Raw genomic sequence first — 22,695 nt, forward strand, 5'->3', positions numbered from 1 at the left:
ACTTAAATTGACGTCCAATATGGAAAAGTGGTCTCAACTTGAAGCAGAATATACCAGAATGATTAACAATATATTTTGCTCAGTTTTGCTCTTCAGTGAAAGCCGCGCGCCTATTTTGTGAGTTTTAATCTATATTTTGTACAGGAAAATCAGGAATATACTTACTTCGACTGGTATCTCTTTTCCGGGAACCGAAACAGTTGGTAGATCTTCTGGTACTGGTGCTGGAGCTTGTACAGTTGGTTGAGCCGCTACAGCACCGCCTACAAGGCCAGTGTCACGAGGAAAACCATTTTCGCTCCTGTAAATCACCTGAATAGGTGCTTGACCAGGAGCTCCTGGTACCGATCCAGCTACTGTCAAGTGCTTGGAGCACTAGAAAAAAGTTTATGCTGAATCCATGGCTAATTAGATTTCGATCAAATAAACTCAGTGAGAAATACCGGGCTTTGTGCACTGATTAAACGTTGAAGCGAAATAAAAATGTCTAGTTTATATTGAAAACGGAACATTTGTTGTATATGATTCTAAGCTCTACACTTATGTTAACAAATTTAAAATGAAAATCCTTTGACGAGAAACACAAAATAACTTTTACCTTTGTTCACGGCATTAGCACTATATTTTTTATCCGTAAATGATATTTTAATAAAGTTCTAAAGCAAATGCTATTTGTTATACAATATTCCATATATAAATATTTATTGATCGTTAGAAATAAACAAATTATTTACAATAATTAACAATGTATATTTATATTGTGCTAGAGAAATGAGAATAAATATCACATTTTAGTAATTGAAAAATTGTATTCTTAAGCAATAATATATACATATCACCGAAAATAATAGAAAATTTTATTAAATTTATTAAAGAAATGAAACTATTTCTCAGTGATTAAAGCAGGAGTTAAAATAATTTGTTTATTTGTGATGTGCTTGATTGAAACTTACCTTAAGGCAACCACAATTGGCGTAAACAGTGCCTAAAATGGCAAGAAGGGTAACAAATAGTTTCATTTGTTTTTCTTTTGTGACTAACTGGCCCCAAAAGCAGACCGACACGGAAGAACCAACGGATTTATAAGGAATTGAATTCGGAATTATATTTATAACCTAGAGTGCAATGACAATTTTATTTATCATTTCAATATAAACAAATATTCGTGATTTATTTTCAAAAATTAATAATTAGCATGTACATAACCAAAGTCTTTGTTATGTACATACATTTCAGGTTTTGTATATATAAATGAAAAAATAAATGTTATGATTTTTTGTTCCTTGTTAAAAATACTACATTATTATTTTGTATATAACATCCATCAAAATTCCCTTTTTGGATTCAAAATTATATTATCTTTGGAAACTAAAGGTTTATACATTTGTCCTTTTTGCTATAATCCGTGTTTCATGCAATGAATAAATTTTAAACTTTAATTAGGTCGTAGAATGTAAAAATATATTATTATTATATTAGTAACATGACAAAACTTACGAATAGACAAAATATCAAATGACATAGAAAAGTGTTATGATAAGATAATGCAGAAAATAAGTATCTACAACGTTTAATTTAAAAAAATGGAAAAACTGGAGGAATTAATGGAAAACAAACAAAATTTGATTTTCAATTTATAGAAAAAATTCCATAATTAGAAAAATTAAAATTTACAGTTACCGAGAAAGAACCTTCAATTGTTAGTCTTGCAATTAATGTCACACGATTTTTTTTTATTTTGGCATTTTTGAAGAAAAAAAGATTAAAATGTAGAAATTCTAGTCATAATATGTAATAGACAAGACTTCCAATTGACACAGGCTTCAAAATCTGGGAAATCAAGAATAAGCGACGTTGTAAATCTAGATATTCTTTTTTCTGTCATGAACAGACAACCCACAACAACAGAAATTGTTTCACAAAAAAGTCCCCTTCTCATGAGATGATCCGTACAGACAATTGGAGTTCTATGGAACCTTCATAAGACATTGTGGAGAAAATTCAAATTTTCTCAAAAGTGTAGTATTTTCAGACGACACATTTTGTTTAAATGGTAGAGTAAATCGATAGAGTTCTCGCTACTATAATATAAGCCCAGTACCCTCAAAAAATCAATGTTTAGTAGAAATTATCAGAGGAATATTCATTGTTCCTTATTTCTTTCGCAAGACTTTAAGAGCTAAGCGATATTTGGAATATTTTCGTATGGCTGTACTTTCGGACGAAATTACGGCTTTTCCGTATCCAAATACAAGAAAAACTTGAAACCCAGTATTTGGATCCATTTATTTAGTGTTCGAAGGTTTCTGGATAACCATTTTGAAGGAAAAATTCTGAAATAGCTACATGAATTAAGTGGCCACCTATGTCACCTGACCTCACCACCTTGAATTTTTATGTGCCATTTGAAAACTCGAATCTACTACAACGTTTCAGACAATTTACAAGACTTTATGGAACAAATTAGACATGCTAACTCGCAGATGATCGAATACTTTCAGGTTCACCATCGTCTAGCCTACATCAGATTTTAAACGAAGCACAGTTTGAATAATTCTCGTAAGAATTAGTTTTGGCTTGATAGGTTGTTTAGTTGATTCAATTATTACTAAGTTGAACAATTTTTGTCAATTTTCTCGTTTTGTCATATGACCCACACTTAAATTATTTTTTTTTTAGACAAAAAAACATGTTTTATTAAATACCTCGTTTTCTATTAAAAAAGGAATAACAAAGTTGACGTATTGTTTTTTTGACAAAAGAGGCGGAATAAAATGAACTGTTTGATGTGATGTTACATTTTTTTTTTAATTCGCATTGCATGAAGCTCGAATTTTGTGCATTATTTTATTATAACCCTATATATTGATTTCCATAAAATATATGCCAGAGCTTCTTATCGTTTTCAGCTGGCGACTCAAAACATAAATATGTTTGAAGTCTGCGACGCTAAAATTATAAATATTGTTTGGTGACAATAAAATGAAAAATTTACCAAAAAGTTGTGATTATTAAATTCTTCAATATCAGAATACATTGTTATTGAACTAAAATTAGATAATAGCAAAGAAATGAAAAAATTTAAATCAAAGTGAATTTCAAACACAGTTTTCTCAAAAAAATTACCCCGGTCTGAGTAACATAACGTAGTGAAGGTCGTAAATCGTCGAAACCATACCTCATGCGAATCGCCTATCCACCTCTGTCAAAAAAGTTGAGGAAATGTTTTTCTAAAATTATCGTTTTAATTTCAAAGAGTTAGCAGAGATTCTCTTATAAATAGACTCGGAATATATGTTGGTTAATGTTTTGGGTACGACGCGTTTGAATGCTGGACTCGTACCGAAAGACTTGTCTCTTTTGCAAAAATAAAGTCAAGTAGAGGTCGCACGATGATGCTTAGCGTTATCTTCGATTACCGTAGTGTGGTACTTCATGAAATCGTTCCAGATAGTCAAACACTCAGTAAGGAGTACTTCTTAGCCATTTGAGGCATCTATGTGGAACAATTCGTTATAAAAAATTGTATTTGTGGGAAGATAAGTGATATATTTTTCACTACGATAACGTGCCGTCATATTTCAACATGACTGACTGATTTTTGGGCCAAAATCGGAACGAGAGGCATCACTCTGTCACCGTATTGGCCAGATTTGGCTTTTTTTTAAAGTCAAGAATCCGCTACCGAAAACGCCTCATGAATCCATTGGAGCCATTAAAAGTAATTCCCCTAGGATACTGAAGGTCATTACAACCGAGGCTAGTGTATGGAAAATTGGAATAAGCGTCTGATATCCTTGTCTTGACCCAAAAGTAAGGAAGAAATTATATTAAAATTTGTAAAATTTTTTCTTATTTGGTCTTTCCAGTTCAAATTAGATCACAATGATTTCTGTTTAGGCTTACATGAACTAACAACTGGGGAAAGTTTTCAATAATTCAATAAAAATTTGTGTGTGAAGCTCTTTACCTATCGCGCGTGAGACAGTGTAACTGTTGCTGTTGGCTTAGTGGCAATATGAACAGTAAATAGTGTGTTAGGTAATGGTATTTCAGATCAATGCTGACAGTCGGAGAAATCACAACACACAACACAAGAAACTATAGTAGGAATTTATCTAGCTCCATGCCTTCGTAAGACCCAGTCAAGGACCAATAAGCCTCCCCTCAATATCAAAAAAGTCGATTGGAATCACTTCAGAAATGCCCGAATTAACCGAGAAAGGCTTACCACTGTCGTGGCTGCCCTCTGAGCACTTCTTCGCAGTAAATTACCTTGTTCACTTAGCACTTTTCAACTGGTTCAAGTAGGAATATGTTCGATTCGGAGACTATGAGCATTAGCACTTAATATGAAAGACAGATGCTTGACAGGCTGCTGGGTGAATTCAAATTATATTTCGAAATTATCTGCATCCATGTCATCAGTCATGAGTTACTATAAGCCGTCTTACACATTCGAAATGCTATCGATAAACCTTTGAACACAGCTTCCTAACCGTTTGTGATTGTTGTATCAACTCCTGATACTGATAACCACCTTTATTTCCAGCAGATATCCATGTCCTATTTAAATAGTGAATTTCTCGATTATATCTGTGGAATTCTTTCATTTCCTGCAAAAAATGATTATTTCCTGTCTTTATACCAAAGCCATATTTCTCTCATGCTTATCACAGATAAAGTTAAGTTCCCGATTATAATAACTTCGCGGTAGTCCAGGAACCTTGTTATTTCCCTTATCGACTAGAAAATATTCGTCTACAGGGAACTAAAAACTGCAACTTCGGCTACTTCAACACTTATCGGTAGCTGACCTCTATTTCGTCTGTTTTATACATCATCAGTTTCCATATACTTATTCATCACAAACTGAGTGTGGGTAATACAATAATAAACCTTTTTATTGTTATGATTATGTACATATATCGAAAAAAAAACTATTACAATATTTACCATATTTGCCAGACTTTGCTCCCTCATAATTTCGACTATTTCCAGAACTCGAAAAATAATATCTTTTAAGTCATGAATGATATCATATAATTTTTCAACATGATCTATACACTTTTTCCAGTGATACTTCAGCTTTCTAATTCTTCCAACTAATAGTTGCGTGTTACTCCTCAAAATAAAGGATTACCTATGCATTAGCAAATGCAAGTGAAATAAAAAGACACTGGAGGCCAAATCTAGTTTATACGATGGATTATCAACCAATTCGAAGTGAAATTCGTGAATTTTGGCCTTAGCCTTATCAATAAATGAGGCATCATACTAAAACTATCATTGCCTTTTTCGAAGCAGGTTTACCCTTTGCATTACCTTGACTCTTGTTGTTTCATGAGTGTGGTAATGGATCCAGGTTTCATCTACGACGCAAAAAATTCGCCTTATTTTGCTTAAACCATGCTTGCAAAATATCCATTACAATGCGTTTTGGGAAAATACCTAGCAAACTTGGAACCCAAAGCGTGAATAGCTCACGCATGCATAATTCTTAAGTCAATATATGCCCATCATTTTTTCTAGCTCTCGAAACTTAATCCCACAGTCATCCAATACCATTTGGCGACCTTTTTTTTATGATATCCCTGGTTGTCGGAGTTTTTGACCGTTCCCAAAACTCGTCATCGGTCAAGCTAGCCGGCCTCGTTTGAATTCAACTAGCCAAAGTTTTACGGTCGTAAAATGATGGTCAGTCTTCATACTCAGTACTGAATACACTATTTACACTACCACTACACTACACTGTCTGATGTGTATTTCTAAAATAAACTAAAACCTATTAACTTGACCTAACTGTTAATACTGAACTTTTCCAACAATGAATTCCTTTCGTCGAAAAAAACAAAATTCCATCTAGCTACCACTTCGGTGGGAATTCTTACATTCATTCCTTAACTAATAAACTCTAGAGTATGCTGTAAGAAATAGACTCGTTCCTATTCAAACTATTCCTTCTTTTAACATCTCAATGCTCTTAAATACATCCAAAAATTTAGTGTTGGTTTCATTTTTCAACAATTTTACATTATTTATTTTAAATGTGTTCATCAAATCGGATATTTTATCCTTAGAATTACCCATTAACGTTTTGCTTGATTTTTAAGCTAATTCCAAACTCACTTGAAAATACCTTCAAATCCTCTTGTAAAAACAGAATGTAATTGTACCACAGCAAATTTTCTTTTTGTTATTTTGATTTTGCAAAAAGGTTATTACACAGAGAGATTTCTCAAACCTATGACGATTAATCTATCTATCTACGATTCTATTATCATAATCGTTAATTACAGCCACATCTTTAATAAAAGTTCCTTTATTGTCCTACATATTGTCTAGCTCCTGTTACATTTGTGTAAGCGTCTTGTATTTCAAAAACAAATATTCAAACAACTCAATACTCATTTCTTTTATTTTCAGAATAATCTTGCAAATCTTGCAGAAATATATTTCCTATCTTATATTTATTAGTGCTGATATATTCAGGTTGACTTCATGAACTTCGTAAGGAGCTTACCATGAAAATAATAAATCAATTGGTGGGATTTCTAGTATCGTGCAATTGAATAATTCCAATAAGTATCAATTTCTATTTTTAGAATCCAAAATTATTAAAATATGATCTTGAAATAAAATCCGATGTATTTTTTCAGTTTTCCAGAAAGCTTTCACCTCCACATATATTTAGAATTAGTATTTTATGTTGGGATAAGGTAAAAAAGTGAAACATTTAAATTTCTTACATATCTCTATTTCACAAACAATCATATAATTAAAACTATGGTTACTTAAAAATAAATCACAGGCTGAAAATATTGTTAACTGTAAGCAGAATAACAAATTAATATATACATGAAATACAAAATTTCAAAAAAAAAGAATGTTTATAAGAAAAAAAAACTAATAAGAAAAAAAAATAACCAAGTAAAATGTAAAAACAAGACTATCAACTACAAATCACAGATGAGCTTCACTTTTTACTCAATAATATAAGACACAAGCAACAATAACATATAAATCTGAAACCACACAAAAAATATACTGTGTATAATACCTAAAGACATATACAAGTAGTTTGCTGTTGAGAACAAACAACTCAATGTAATACTACTATTTTAGGTATAGCTAAAAAAAATCAGAAACAACAATTACATCAAAAATCTTCGAAGTAACGGAAACTGATTGGTTGAAATAGACACTTCAAGAGAACAGAAGGAATGTGAATTTGAAAAACTAGCACAAATATTTTAAAAAATATTGAATTAATTCTGTAAATACTATGAAACAATTCATTTAATTTATAAAATTAGAATATCAATTTGAATTTTTAAATAATAAAATACAAAGAATCAATTTGAAGAAATCGAGAAAAAAAAATAAATTAAATCAACAAAAATGAATTAATATATCATACAATTGCTTGCAAAAATCAGTAACAAGTTCATCCAAAAAGTTTCTCGACCGTGTAACACGTCTTCTTACAATTGCATTGTTTGTGACGATGTACGCAAACTGGGACACAAGAACAAGAAATTCCACCGTGATCTTCTTCTTCAATTTCAAGCTCAGCAGAATCGCAAGAATCGGGAACTTCTGGTACTGGTAAACAGATCTGTTGGGGCTTGGGTTTAATTTCAATTTCCACGTTACCAGGAATGATTTTGCAGTCACATTTTTCTTCGTTGCAAGATGCACAACCACCTACTTGACCACATGCAACTCCACCACATCCACTTGCATAACCATATTGGCCACAACCGCAGTTAGTAGAAATGTCTTGGGAACCAACGCTAGCGGCACTGTCTGGGACAGTTATCAAGTTTGGTTTGGGAGCTATAAAATAAATAATTTTTTTTAAAAAAGTATTTTCTGAAAATATTGTAATGAATGAATAAAACCAGTATATATCGTAGTGTAGGCAACTAACATTACAATATACAGAATTTGAATAGCATAAAGATATAACTAATTTAAATTATACTATTCAATTGTAAAATCAAGTGAAAAAGATTATTGACTCGGAATACATATAATAACATAAGAATTATGTAATTGGAAGACATTGTACTATTTATATCAAAGGTTCCTAGAATCACTTTTAAAGGACTATAAGGATCTAAACTAATGTATGAGAATTTCTCACAGTAAATATTAAATTGAAAAGAATGGATTCATTTCCATCACCTAATAAGTAACATAGAAAGGGTGGAAACAAATTAAAAACTGCAGCATAGAACCACTATGAATGATTTCTTCACCAATTAAATACAATATCAAAAAACTTTTACTATAGGTAATATACTACAGAAAAGAGATCCACAATTTTTAGAATATAGAATGCATGAAAGAACTTACGAGTAGCAAGTCCATATCCAATTTCACCCAATGAGACGCTTCTAATTCCTGGTTGTAATTCGGCACCTGTAGCAGTACCTGCGTTGGCTTCTTCTTCTTCAAGAGCCAATAATTGTTCAGCTGCTTCCTCGGCTAAAGCAGCAGGGCTACTACTACTGGCAGTCGATTTTATTGGTTTCAATTCAACAACAGCTCCATTCAATTGGAAGATACCTTCTTCAGGTACATTAGCTTGTATGATCTATGAAATAAAGTGAACTTTTGAATAACTTCTTTCCTAATGAGCTTTTAATGTCCAAAAAACTAGAATTCAAATAACTTAATTACTTAATATAAAATATTCACCTTCTTTGGAGGCAATTCAAGAGGCAATTTTCTAAAACCGAAGTTAAGTCTGTCCTCAACAGCAAACTGTCTTTGATTCGCTTCTCTGGCTAATTTAGTGGCAATATCCAAAGAAACTGCATCAGCTGGTGCAAAAGGACCAAAACCGTATGGTCCATAGGGACCTCCAGGGCCACCAGGAAAGCCAAATGTTCCTGATGCTCCAGCTGCTCCAGCGACTCCAGATAATCCATAGGCCCCAGATACTCCGAAAGCTCCATTTAGTCCAGTAATACCATTTCCATAACAAGGGCCAGCACCATTAAGAGACCCACAGCAAGTCTGAAACATTTATAATAGGTATTGGATGACGTTTCTTCACAGTAGTATTCGTGGTATGTTCATAATGATTTTAAATTACCTTTGATAAATAACAAGACATTTCAGCTAATCGTAATAAAGTAAAATCATAAAAAATGAGAATAAACTGATGAAAAAGTGTTTTTAATATCCTATGAACCAAAAAATGGTACCAACAAATCAAAGGTATCAATAAAATTATAAACATCAATTGGGTTTAATTGGTTTTCAAAGTTTCTAAATCCTGAGTAGAAGTACTCATAGTTGAACTAGTCGGTCTCAACTCTATTGAATTTAAGCAACAATTTATTTATTCTGGCTGAGTCATTTATCCAATGTTTTAGGCCGTAGTAATAATTTTTGCTCATTTGTGAATAAATTTTTGTGAATGCTTCGATATTTTATTGATCATATTCTCATTATCACAAAAATTTGAAACATTACTTTGAAGCGAATTACTGGAATAACTAAATGAAAATGGATAAAAGCTATGGAAATCTAAATCTATAGGAAACATAACAATTTAGTATTTGGTAAACTTACCTGTGCACAACCACATCCACATCCTGCGCCACATCCAACGCCACATCCTACGCCATATCCTACTCCACCTCCTTGCCCATTTGCTTTGCATACAGGTTTTGGCAAAACAGCAGGCTTGACAATTGCTTTTTTAATTGCACTTGGATTGGGAACTACTTTGTTGAGATCAACGGCTACTAGTGGATTAAGAGTTGGTTTAGGTATATCATGAGGCCTCACAACCAATGGTACACAATCTTTTTCTATCAGCCCATCACTACCCCAATCAGAGTGAGAAACCTCTTCTCTTCCACAATCTTTATGAAGAGGAAACGGAAATCCGCACCCATGTCTTTGTTCATGACGTTCTTCGACGTATGAGCCAAAAGCACCATGACTGCAAGAGCTGCTACAGCTTAAGCAGCCCGCATTAGCCTAAAATAAACATTTTTAAATAATTTTTTGTTTGAATTCAGTACAGAATCCATTCTTTCTATAAATTAATGATGATAATCCAAGAAAAATTGTGTTGAATTAGAGCTAGGATAAATTGACAGAAAATGAAACGATAACCATAGGTAGAAAATATATAAAATGGTCTACCATAACTATCAGACAAATAGATATTTGTAGATTCGAAATGGATGAAATTATATAAAATAGAAGAACATCAAGTGATTTATATCAAATTAGATTAAACTTTGAAAACAAACACGTTTGATTCAATTTTATAATGTTTTAAACGATAACCTTCTCAAGTTGGTAAACTGGAAAACGGAAGCTATTCAAAGGCTTAGTCGATTCCAAACCTTATATTGTCTCAGTACTCATGATAACCTCCTCGAAACAAAAAATACGCTATATTTGAAACTGAATAAACCATCTATTTGGCCTTGGACAAACTTTTCATAATTAGATACAAAGTCATGTTACAAGAATATCCTCTCAAAATTGAGATCATATATTAGTAAAGTTAGACTACATGAGATTCAAACAAGTCGATAAAATCAAAATTAAATCAGATCATCAGAAGAGAACAGAAAATAGGTAAGATATTCTGAATAGATTCCTCCAATAAGATCCAATGCAATTTGATTTGTTTCAATGATTACCCATCATAGTCTTCGAGAGCATTATTATCTATTATTATTTCAAAAACTTAATGTTCTGCTTATTTGTATAATTATCAATTAACATTGTGATAATTTCGAGAACTACTATGATTCAACTAACTTCCGGCAGAAAACAATTTGGAAAATCATGTGTTACATTTGTTGCTTTCCAATAGCACAAATTGAGCTCCCAATCGAGCAAAAGCGTACACAATCCTTCAAACGCATTTTTAAAATAGCCTTTTACGAGATCTGTGCCTCAAACACAGTTGCGTTTTCCCCTTGCCCGTCAAACACTAGATAAATGTTTGAGCTTCATGAGGATTAAACACAAACCGTAGGATTGAGGTTATGTAGGCAGTTATTTCAAATGAATTTATATACACATTTGTTTTTAAAATTGAATCACGATTTCATGTTCTTCAAATAATTATTCTCTTACATTATTTGATGCAAAAATAAACTCAAAAAATTTATTGTTCCTCAGTGAAGAAAACTATAAAATGATCTAAATTCTAAGCTATACTATAATATAAAGTATAGTTATAAAGAAGTACTGCCATAGTATGTTTTAAAATTTCACATTTGATACAAAACTCACCGAGGGTTGTTCCAACTAATTCTTGTGTGCCAAACTCATGAGTGTCAAGCCCACGTTTCGTGCACAAAGTGCTTGATAAATTGGAAACCAACTATTATCACATAAAATATTTAATGAATATAACACCCGGAATATTATATAAGTTATAACTCCGTACGTAATAATAAGATGGCTATTCAAAATATCTGAGTAAATTTAATGTATATCAGTAAAATATGGAAACGAAAGGACAAGAAATTTGAGAAATAAAAACCACGCAAAAAATAAAAAATTGAAAGCTAAGCTGTTATTTGGCATATATTTAGACTTACATGGTGTATAGCAAACACTAGTCCGATAAATAAGGCAAACCTCATCTTATCACTTATATCTATAACTATATAGACAAAAGTGAATATGATATAGTTACCAGGAAATTGATGCTTTTATATATTTTAAAATGTTTTTATTTTGATTAATAACGAGCAAGGTTATGGTTGTCGGAATTTACGTATTCAGTTTGGTAACATTATAATTAAATATTTTATACATATGTAATAAAAACGTAAATAAAGAAGTAATGCGGTTAATGACCTTTATTGCAAAAAATTACAATTGTATTTTATAAGTATGTAAGTATCATTCATCTCATATTCCTTATTACTACACTATATTGTCGTAAATTATAGTAATTTTTTAGAATTATGAAAACTTTACAGGAGTTTTTTATTGCTGAATGCGGAATTAGAAAAATTTAGTGTCTCAATTTCTATATCAAATTCTATAAACGAATAGAGTTCCACAATAAAAATAAAATTTGAAAAAACTAATAAAAGTGACAGTAAAAAACAGAAAAATATATAGTTTTAAGCAGGAAACGAATCGTTTATACTGTAAATAGGTTATTTCAATTTTTGCAAAGTTCAGTTTATAATCTTGTGCTCGAACTTGATGTAGCACAATAATATATAGCCGTTGTGCCGTAAACTTTTTATTTTCTAAAACTTATTAAAAAGATGCCTCGTCCAGCTTAGAATTCAAATATAAACATAACCTATGTTTACATTTAACGTGTGCCGCTAAAGAAGATTTTAATCTGCTAAAATGAAACATTTCCTACTTTATCTTAAAGTTGAAATTAAAGGGTCATTTAAGCTAAATGGCAATTATGAAACGCGCGACTTAATTTAATGAGAACTTCAAATTTAAAGCTTCCTTTAAATGTATTGTGAAACCGTCTGTAAGAGTTCGTTGATATTGGAGTGGTGTTCACATTATTGTCATATATTTCGATTTTCTGCAAAAATATGGAACTTTTTCACGTCAAAGATATCACCTTGATATACATAATTGGCATGATAACGGAAATATAAAAATATGAGTACTATATAAGTGTAGTTTAAGATTCCTACGTCCCAATTTAAACATGTCTTGATTCTAATTCTATGAAGAATACAATTGCTCAACATTTTTTTCATTCATTCTCTCTTTGTTTATTAAGTGGTACGTTTTTATAATATGGAGTGCGATAAATATGAATTCCATGTAAGTATAGTTAACCCATTATTGAAAACAAAAGTTCAGAGCAGCCATAGTAGCAAGAAAATTAGGTGAAATTGAATGAGAAGTCACACTTTAAGAGTGGAGATTTGACGTTTGAAGACCGTTTGCCCTCAGGTCATCCACATTAGTGGGATATTGAGGTTATAAAGGAAGCAGTAGATAACCAATCTAGAGCTAGCACCTATCGATTATCAGACTTTCTTGGACCTTCAATTCATACCATATTATTCAAAACTCTGATTAGAGTACAAAGTTATTATCAAATAGTATAGAAAATGCTGGCTTTTCAAACACAGAGAAGCTAAGTCATAGATATATCTAGGTACCTCATAACTAATGTCTGTTTTCATAAATTTGAAATTCATGTATTGTTAAGACAAACAAAAAAAGGTCAAAGCAGCGGTGGCAGCAAGAAATCTATGTAAAATTGGAGGTTAATGTGCACCGCATTGGTTTAATCGTTTTAATAGTGGAGATTGGATACTTGAAGATCATGTGCGCTCAGGTCATCCACTTACGTGAGATATTGAAGTTGCAAGGGAAGACATAGAAAACCTACCTAGTACCAGCACTCGCCAATTAAGGGACGCCCTTGGATCTTCCAAGGATAATGTTCATCGCCATTCAAAATCATTAGATAAGATCAATGAAAGTTGTCGTATAGTGGCCCACGAATTAACCGGATTCAAGCAAAACGTCAAGTTGAGGTGTGTAAACAGCTCCTTTATCTGCCAAAAGATTATAGTTTCATGGATTTACCTAAGCAGTCCGAACTTGGAAAATAAGTGGTTAGACAAAGGACAATTAACAAAGCCCGTCGTAAACAGAGATCAGTCCGAGCGGAAAATCTTTTTATATGTCAGGTGAAATTATGAAGATTTACTGTACTTCAAATTCATTCCGGATGGTCAAGCTATCAATGCTGAGGTATATAGAGGACAGTTGATGTGAATGTATGAAGTTTTGTCGGAGTTTTACCCAGGTTTAATTAACAGATAGCGGGTTCTCTTACAACTAGACACGCGGAATAAGATCGAAGAACTTGGTAGTATTGAACACATACCACATCCAAGATTAAGTTCCATCCTTGCACTTTCTAATTAATATTTATTTAGATCCATGAAATTCTTTCGTTGGAAAATATTTGATTCCACAAAATATGTTGGAAATACAGTACTATATTTTTTGCATCTATGCCCAAAGAATGATTTTATTAAAGTCTCAAAGAATTTACTATACGTTTAGTTGAAACCTTAGTATACGATGGGCTATACTTCCAATATTAATGCTTTCTTTTCAACATTATTCAATAAACAAAGTAACATTGGACACCGATATTATTTATGAGATATAATGTTCTGAATGTTCCGAAAGTAACTCCATATATTAGAATCCTTTCTGCCCTAGTATACAAGTAGGTAAATACAATCAGCTGATTGGGCGTTTATTAAGCTTATTTACATTAACGCACGAAACTGAAGTAATTAAAATGAAAGGTTTTTGTCAGTTGAGTTTCAAATTTGAAGTTTAGTTTCCACCGAAAACTATCCGCGACATTCGATTTAAGATCCGTAATCAGTTGATAGATTATATCTGATCTCGGATCATAGTTTCCGAAAACTCCTAATGTTCGTATGGCTCCCACCTAATCTAACTAAATAACTCATACATAATTGTTAGTTCTGTGGATTCAATTGCTTTGTGTTGGTTAAATTAGCCCTCAAATTGAAAGTTTACTGTCAATTATGTCAGTAAAAAATTAACCTCAATTATTACAAAGACAGTAGTCTTTGATTATTACATACATTATTTTTAAAACGTAAATAATCGTAGGCATGATTGTTTTCAAATCATGAGTGAAACTCCAGAAAATTCGCCTGGAAGAAAAGCAATAGAAACCATGGGGATTATTCATAAAGATTTAGTGTTTAAAAAACCAATAGGAACAGCCAAGAAACGAAAAAAGAAAAAAATATTGAATGAAGAAACTTATGTTGAAGAAATTAGTAACATAATCCAGAGGGATTTCTTTCCAGATTTAGAAAAATTGAAAGCACAAACTGCATATTTAGATGCAATAGAATCAAATGACACTATAAAACTAAAGGAACTTTATGCAAAATATAGTGGCGGTATGCGTCCTCCAGAGAGAAGTAAGATATTTTTATGTAAGAATTAATCAGCTATACATTTGTACAAAATAAAATGAAATTTCAATATGCTAGACCTGAAATCTAACGCTGGTAACAATTTGCTTAACTTGTTCTTTAGAACACATAGTAAGCATATGCAATATAATAGTTTCATATTGTATTTCACCTAATAAATATATTTATTTCAGTACCAAGTCCTGCTACATTTGAAACTCCTGCAAATATTCATAATACACAATTAGGAAGTGACTCTCCTCAAGAGAAAACTGAAGATATAATAGATATAGAAAAAGTGGAAAAATCTAAAGATAACAAATTAAGTCTAGACCAGTATTTAAATTCACACACTTCCCAAGACAATGAAAGTTTTGAAGAACTTCTTCAAGAATCTGAACAAAAACGTAGAGAGAAGTATTCATATTTATTTAACGAAGAAGAAAAGAGTGAACAACATCAGAAAAAGATTTTAACAGTACCTTCAATAGAGCAACAAGCACTACCAATCAAAAGAGAACTATGCTTGGATATGTGGGGGTATAAAAACAGAAATTATATTATGTATGTACCTGATGGAGTTGATCTAACGGATGAAGAAATCATAGAGTTTAACAAAAAAAGGCAAGAAATAGTTCATTCTAATACTAGACTTGCTATAAATCCATTTAATGAAGTACAGAGTGCTGAAACGATTAATGAATTAGCAAAATCTCAGGCAAAGGTAAATATCTTATTTATTATTATTAATTAACATTAAACTAACAAATTAAATTGCTTGTTGAAAGACACTGAAATGGTACTTTTAGTTCATGCAGAAAATTAACTGTAAATTAAAATTAAACTAAGTGTTTGCTAACTTTTAACTTGTTAGGTCAGTCGGTATCTGTGGTATTGTTTTATTTATTATTATTATTCTCTTTATTGCCCTGCTTTCTGCTGTGGTGTTTTATTTTTAAAACTGACATAAAAAAAATAGAAAAGGCAATGTCTGAAAATTAGCAATGTCCTTTAGAAAATAGAAAACTGATAAGACAGTGTCAGGAGCTTTCCACATTTGTATACAAAAAGAACCCATACAGGGAATTTCTACTGGTTTACCAGTAATTCTTAATTTACTGCATAAGACAAAAATTAAAAACAAGAAAGTTTAGTTTAATGATCATTTTGATTTAGTCTTAATTTTGGCTGCATAAACCAAGCTTAATATTGATGCCCTTTTTTTAATTAATTTTTGTCTGGCGATAGATCTATTTATAAATGTTTAAACTATTAGATCTTAAGGTAATTGTCATAAGCAAACTTAACATACTCAAATAATCCACTATTTTTTCATTATTGCTAAACTATAATGTATTTTTTTCGGTTAGAAATCAGTGAATATTAATAAAAATTTCAATGCATAAAAGTAAGTTCCAATGAAAAATAAAATAAGAAAAATATCAATAATTCTATTTATTTAATAATTTTGTCTTCATTATTTCTTGTCAATTCTCATAATAATTGGTTTATGAAATAAAAAATATGATTCATAAATAAAAGTTCTAATTTTGTAAGCACTCAATTATGCATGGGTATGAGAAAAATCACATTTTGCTTAATTTGACCAATTTTTTCCTAATAATTCTACAGCTATACAGGAATTAATTGCAAAAAGTCCGATCTCACTACATGCTTCCTGTGAGGAGATATTGCTACAGGCGGAAAAAACACTATAACATTTTTTTAAAAATGCGCTAAAAATGAAAGTAAAAAATGTTTGGAGGCATATTACCTGTATGAATTCACCATTGATAGTTTTAACATTTATTGCTTGTTACATACATTTCTCTTTTTTGCACTGATATATGATTTATGTAGATTGGAATATGTTTTTGTAACCAAACCCTCTTGATTTTAGGTCTCTTCTAATTATAAATTAGTTTTTTAAAAACAAGTAAAAAATTTTAAGTTTACACTGTGCCAGTGAATGCTTATTACTATCTGAATACATTCATATGGATAATGGCATCCATAAGCTATTCAACAAGTTTAATGTCAAAATTGGGGATATGATAATAAGAATTTGACAAAAATAACCCATTATTCTATCAATATTTTTATTCTTTTTTCACTGCAAATTGGCATTTTCTATTCTAGGTTTTAGATGGAAAAATCGGCGTTGATGGTAAGGAGCTCCAAAAATCTGACTCTCCTAATGTTGGCGGATATAGTTTTGTTCGAACTCCATCTCCATCACCCAGTTTGCTAGGAACACCATTAATGACATGGGGAGAAATTGAAGGAACTCCATTCAGATTAGATGGCAGTGATACTCCATTACCAAAGTGAGTATGAAGATTGTAATTGAAGTATAAATATATAAATAAAACATATTTCAGAAATACCACTGTAAAAATATTTTTGTGAATATTATAATTTGAATGTTTTTAAAACAGGTGCCGTATAAATTTCATATTGATTAAAAGAGGTGCAAATCACATTGCTACTTATTTTATGAATTCACCTAACAAGATTTCAGAATCTCATCCTCTTACTAAATTACAGATTATTTTAGTTCAAAAATTATGCTGAAATCAGGTCAAGTTATTACTCATTGTAGAAAAAACTTTTTCTATTTAATAAATTAAACTATACAATTTTTCTTTCATCTACTAGATAGATAACAAACTGATTCTCCTTTATTTTAACATTAATATTATTGAAAAATATAATTTTGTTTGTGTTTAGACGGTTTTTTATATGTTTATTTAGTATTATTAGTCTTTTTAAATATATATGTTTTCTTTTTTCTCCAATTTCTAGATTTTATTCGACATTGTCTTAAATAAGAGAGATTAGATAATTAATTAATCACCATTCAACATACAAAAGTTTAAAATACTATGTCAAATATTAGTCTTGCCTAATGTTCCTTTTATTATTTGTGTCCTGGTGCTATTTTTAACCTTTTCACTACTAGTTTTACTGTATCAATATTTTCTGAAATCTATTAGAATGCGTTTATGGGACTATTTTAGTCAGTTGCAAAAGTGAGATATTTAAAAACTTGCAAGCACAGAAAATTCGTCTAGACCTACTAAAATGGGGCAAAGCCGGAAAAGCTTCATTGGCCCGACTATAGAAGGGCCTCTCAGTAAAAAGGTTTATAATTCTACTTGTAATAATACATTTAAATTAAATACAAATTAGAATTAACTAATACTTATTACCATTCACAGATATATAAATGTTTCTCATGATTTTGCCCCAGAAATTCTAAGGTAGCATTATAGATACCAAATTCTATCATTTGTTTAATGCTGAAGTGGTTAATAGATGAAACATAGCTTCCGGTCTTTTAGAATTGTTTTATAGGTACTTATAACCCCCTCTCTTATCTTTTTTATGTAATTCGGATGAAGTTGACTAGATAAGTTAAATATGTAGTAACATTTTATTTTTAGGATGCAAGGACCAACGTTTAAAATGTCAGAACCTCCAAGAAGGGAACAAATTGCTTTAGCTTTAGCTGAGAAAGTCGGAGAAAAGAAGAATATAGAAAAGAAAAAAAATATTGATGCTCAAAGAAAACAATTTGCTACGTAAGTTTGTTATTATTCTCATAAGTTACAATTTATTTGATTGAAATTGATTAAGTTGATAAAGAGAGTGTCAGTTGTTTGTTAAAAGGGAGATAATGAAGTATTTGATAGAGGATATAATGTTAATCCATAAAGCCTTTAGTAAACCACCTTAATCATATAAATTGAAGGTTTAAGAATCCAATAAGATCTAATGTAAAAAATGGCACGTTATAGAAATTTCGCCCTATAGGATATCGCCCAAACCTTTTATTGGAACACCTACTGAAAATTCTTAATATACACAGGATTCTGAAAGAATAGATCTAAAAAGCTACTGGTGAGAAATGCCAGCAAAATTAGGAAAATTTGTTGCTGATGTTGCCAAGAAATTAATTTTATGGCTTCAACCGATTTTTTAGAATCAAATTTTACTAATTTCATAGCTTTGAAAAATGTGTTTTGAGCTTATTTGGAATTTGTTATTTCATAGAACAAGTATCAAAATAGAAACAAAAATCAACAACGTTTTTGGAAAAAATACTAAAAAATTATATTGTAAGTAACTATTATAGTAATCTGCATGAACAACAAATTAAATATAATTGTCAAAACTGATGAAAAATAATGTTAAGCTGGCAAATTTAGTTATTTAAAAAAAACGTTGCTGATTTATTGTTTATAATCAGCTGCTAGATTTGTATACAATTATAAAAGCAAGATTATAAATAATTTCTAAGCCATTTTTTAATCTGCAAAGCTTGCAAATTTCTGAGGAATTTGTGAGGCAACAAAATTATTTCTTTTGTAACTAATTAGAAGAATATTCTTCTAGAAGTTATTAGATTTTGCTGACTTCTTACTGTTAGTTTTTTAGACCTTGAAAACATATTTCATTAATCTAACCAATCCATTCATTTCACCCTAGATAATATTATTATATATCATTCCTGTCATACATACACCAGTTTACTGGTGATCATAGTTTATAGAATGTTTCTGTTATAGTTTGGAAATTATAGGAACATGAAACAAATGAAAAAATAAATGCAGAGGGACATTATTTTAGTGATCAACAAATAATATCTCAATCTATAAAATGTCTGCCTTCTATTTGATGACATCTAAATAGTCATTCCAATAATTGCGATTGTGGAGTTTATACTCTCTCCTATAAATTTAGCTTTATCAGAAAAACAGTCTTATTACAAAAATTTTAGTAAGCGACATTTTGCATTATGGTATGACAAAATTCAAATATGTGATAAAAATCAGACTGTTGGTTTGGTCATTATCAACTGCGATTTTATTTAGCCATTTTTATGATGATTCTTAATAAGTTGTATTTCTTCAAACTACACTTTTTGTTACCGTGTTTGCATTTATGGAAGATTGTGAAATAAATAAGCTTACTTCATAGCTTCATTTCCCACGGATGTAATCTCTTGCCTCCTAATTCTGTCCTGTTTGACAACTGAGTTAAAAATTAGATTTTAAAACTATAACCATAAAGGATTTTTGAGGACCTCCTTGCTCCATAATTATTGGTAGAGTTATATTTCATAGTGTAATGAAATTGTACGTTCGGTGAGCCAGTGTGGTTTATTGGAACAATGTCGTCTCTTCCAACGTTAACAAAAAACTTGATTTAATTAATTAATTGTTAGAACAAAAAACATTGATATATATTTATCTTGTAAAAATAGAGCATTTATTATAGTCAGCCCCTAATACGATATAATTATGTGAAATTTTGGACTTATGGAGCTGACCATCCATTCAAGGAAAAGGGGCCATAGAGTTGACGTTTGTTCTAGCAGATTTGTACCAATTTTCTTAGCTAGAGCAGTTAGGATAAAGTGGATAGCATTTATTATTTATTTATGTTAGGGTAGCATTTTTGAAATAGAAATTGATATGTTAAACAATATCAGTCATAATTAATAGCAACTTAACTTACACATGCACACATAATCGATTACTATTTTTCAATATACATACAAACATTCAAACTAATGAGACGATAATGTTTTTTCACTGTTTTTTTTGTAGCTAGAGCAAAAAATAAAAAAGATATAAGTTGAAATTTAGAAAAAAATTGTTAACATTAGGGTGAACTAAAAGAATTGTAATTTTTAAACCTTGGATTTCAAATTTTCTTCATAAGTTTTCAATAATTTAAAATTCGTTATTTGAAGAATTTTGGAAACAACTAAAATGCTTCTTAAGTTGTGTTTTTGATTTACTTTAAATTTTATGTGAATTCTGTTGATCTTTGTATAATTAGATGGCATGTTATGTTTTACAGACCTTCTCCCAGACCAAATACATCGGCAATTGATAGACTAGCCACTATGTCTCCAGCAGCTAGAAAATTAGCAACCTCAAGGCTTAAACTTGGAGTTAGTTCAGATTTGAGATCCATTTATTCACCAAGTCCAATTACTAAAAATAACAAAACTCCAGTTCCTTCCCCTAGAAGGTCTTCCACTCCATTGGTTAATGTAAGAAATAAGAAGACAACTGCTGAAGTATCTACAGATGATTTACTGAAGATTCAGTTACCTAAACGGAAAAAAGCAGCAGATTTCTTTTAGAATTTTTAGAATAATATTGAAGTTATTTGTATATATGTTGTATAATTAAATTAAGTAATAATAAATGTGTTTTTAGTGAAAAGAAAAATTACGAAGGAAATTCTACAAGAAAAAATGTATAACAATATAAAAAAATGAACCATATTTTCATCAAATGTAGATAATTTGTGAACGTAAGGAATGAATCAAATGTGTCATTGAACATATAGAGAAGATATTGATAAAATCATAATTTTCATATTCTAATTCAGGCACAGCTGCATGCTTCTTCCTCGTTTTCATGCCCAGTCAGATCTCAAGTTGTTTATAACTTTATCTCTTTCTCGATGTTCCAATACACCTGCGATGGAAAGGTGACATCATTAGCAACGTTTACAATGTAGGTATCGACCATTTGGTTAACATTATTTGGAAGATGGATATAAAAAAACACAGGAAACAATAAATAACTGATAGGAATGAGAAATGAATTAAAGCCTTAGGCCATTGTAGAGATCGAAAAAAAATAGGCTTTTGGGGATTTATTTTCAGAAATACTACAAAATAAATCGATATAACTGAAACGTTATTTAATAGTACATATCAGAGACAGCTTAAAATAATTATTCGAAACAAAAAACGCGCTTAAAAAGCGAAAAATATTTTTATTTTAATGAAAGTCGGTATACGAGAGTTTTCAAGGTTGCTAATTATGAATCTGTTATTATATTATCAAAATTTATAATAGCGGACATAATAAACAAAATGATTGGATCGGAACACAAAATGGTTCATAAGGGTTTTTGAAATCGCAGATTATGAACTTAATATTATTTTTTCCAAATTTAAAATGGCGGATCGAAAATGGCAGTCAAAGTTCTAGATAATTGATTAAAACAATATATAAAGGTGTGTAAATATGATATATAAGGGTTTTGAAATTTTTTGAATATTAATATCAATGTTCAGGACGAATTTCACAGCTTTAATTAGAGTCATTTTGCATTCTTCTTTTTAAAAGTAATCCTTGCATTAGGAACTTTTCAACCATCACATCTATAATGATATATAATATAATGTAATAATGATAACGTAGTTATTGAATCGATAATTATTAGTTTGGTAGACGATCTGCTTTCTATGGAAAGCTTGAGAGTAAGTGAATGATCAGGAAAATCATTTTTTGTAAAAACTCTGACGATTTGTTTGTTGTTCATAGTTATTAAATCTTCCTAAAAAATACTGTTTACACTAAAATATTATTTCAAATAACTATTATGTGAACCTTGTTCAAAGATAATAACATCTGTTTCATTTTTAAACCTAAAAAATCGCATTTTGTACCTGAATAAATTATTTCATCACGAGAAGACAGAGCGATATTTTTAATTAATGTTAAACAGAATAAAGTTTTTTTTGAAGCAGGCAATCCACATATCTCATGTACAATATGGTCTATATGTATGAAATTAATTCAATTTCAGCTTTATTATGTACTATCTGAAAAAAACCTGAAACAGGTCGATTTTCATTCTTAAATTGACAATTTACAGTATGAAAATTTTTTCCCACTTCAACACCCATATT

The 22,695-nt window shown here is 30.5% G+C and overlaps 2 protein-coding genes across 2 annotated transcripts; one reads left to right on the forward strand and one right to left on the reverse strand.

Moving 5' to 3' along the window:
- Positions 1-7,130: 7,130 nt before the first annotated feature.
- LOC130447717 (uncharacterized) lies at positions 7,131-11,784 on the reverse strand. Its single transcript, XM_056784685.1, has 5 exons — positions 11,592-11,784; positions 9,589-10,002; positions 8,707-9,027; positions 8,362-8,602; positions 7,131-7,839 (listed from the first exon to the last, which is right to left on the reverse strand). Exons 1-5 carry the CDS (start codon positions 11,634-11,636, stop codon positions 7,448-7,450), a joined length of 1,413 nt encoding a protein of 470 aa, XP_056640663.1. The 5' UTR covers positions 11,637-11,784; the 3' UTR covers positions 7,131-7,447.
- A 2,776-nt stretch (positions 11,785-14,560) lies between these two features.
- Positions 14,561-21,194, forward strand: LOC130447718 (splicing factor ESS-2 homolog). Its single transcript, XM_056784686.1, has 5 exons — positions 14,561-14,975; positions 15,164-15,693; positions 17,109-17,296; positions 18,416-18,553; positions 20,841-21,194. Exons 1-5 carry the CDS (start codon positions 14,675-14,677, stop codon positions 21,127-21,129), a joined length of 1,446 nt encoding a protein of 481 aa, XP_056640664.1. The 5' UTR covers positions 14,561-14,674; the 3' UTR covers positions 21,130-21,194.
- Positions 21,195-22,695: the final 1,501 nt, after the last annotated feature.

The sequence above is a fragment of the Diorhabda sublineata genome, chromosome 8 (assembly GCF_026230105.1).
Source record: "Diorhabda sublineata isolate icDioSubl1.1 chromosome 8, icDioSubl1.1, whole genome shotgun sequence".
Taxonomy (NCBI): domain Eukaryota; kingdom Metazoa; phylum Arthropoda; class Insecta; order Coleoptera; family Chrysomelidae; genus Diorhabda; species Diorhabda sublineata.

What these genes read in the sequence shown, in the direction of transcription:
- LOC130447718 (XM_056784686.1), top strand. Translation starts at nt 14,675, where the DNA reads ATGAGTGAAACTCCAGAAAATTCGCCTGGAAGAAAAGCAATAGAAACC. An exon ending in AGTGATACTCCATTACCAAA is followed by an intron (nt 17,297 to 18,415) that starts GTGAGTATGAAG and finishes TTTTATTTTTAG; the next exon opens with GATGCAAGGACCAACGTTTA. An exon ending in CAAAGAAAACAATTTGCTAC is followed by an intron (nt 18,554 to 20,840) that starts GTAAGTTTGTTA and finishes TATGTTTTACAG; the next exon opens with ACCTTCTCCCAGACCAAATA.
- LOC130447717 (XM_056784685.1), bottom strand. Translation starts at nt 11,636, where the DNA reads ATGAGGTTTGCCTTATTTATCGGACTAGTGTTTGCTATACACCAT. An exon ending in GTGGATGTGGTTGTGCACAG is followed by an intron (nt 9,028 to 9,588) that starts GTAAGTTTACCA and finishes TAAATGTTTCAG; the next exon opens with ACTTGCTGTGGGTCTCTTAA. An exon ending in TTGAATTGCCTCCAAAGAAG is followed by an intron (nt 8,603 to 8,706) that starts GTGAATATTTTA and finishes TTTATTTCATAG; the next exon opens with ATCATACAAGCTAATGTACC.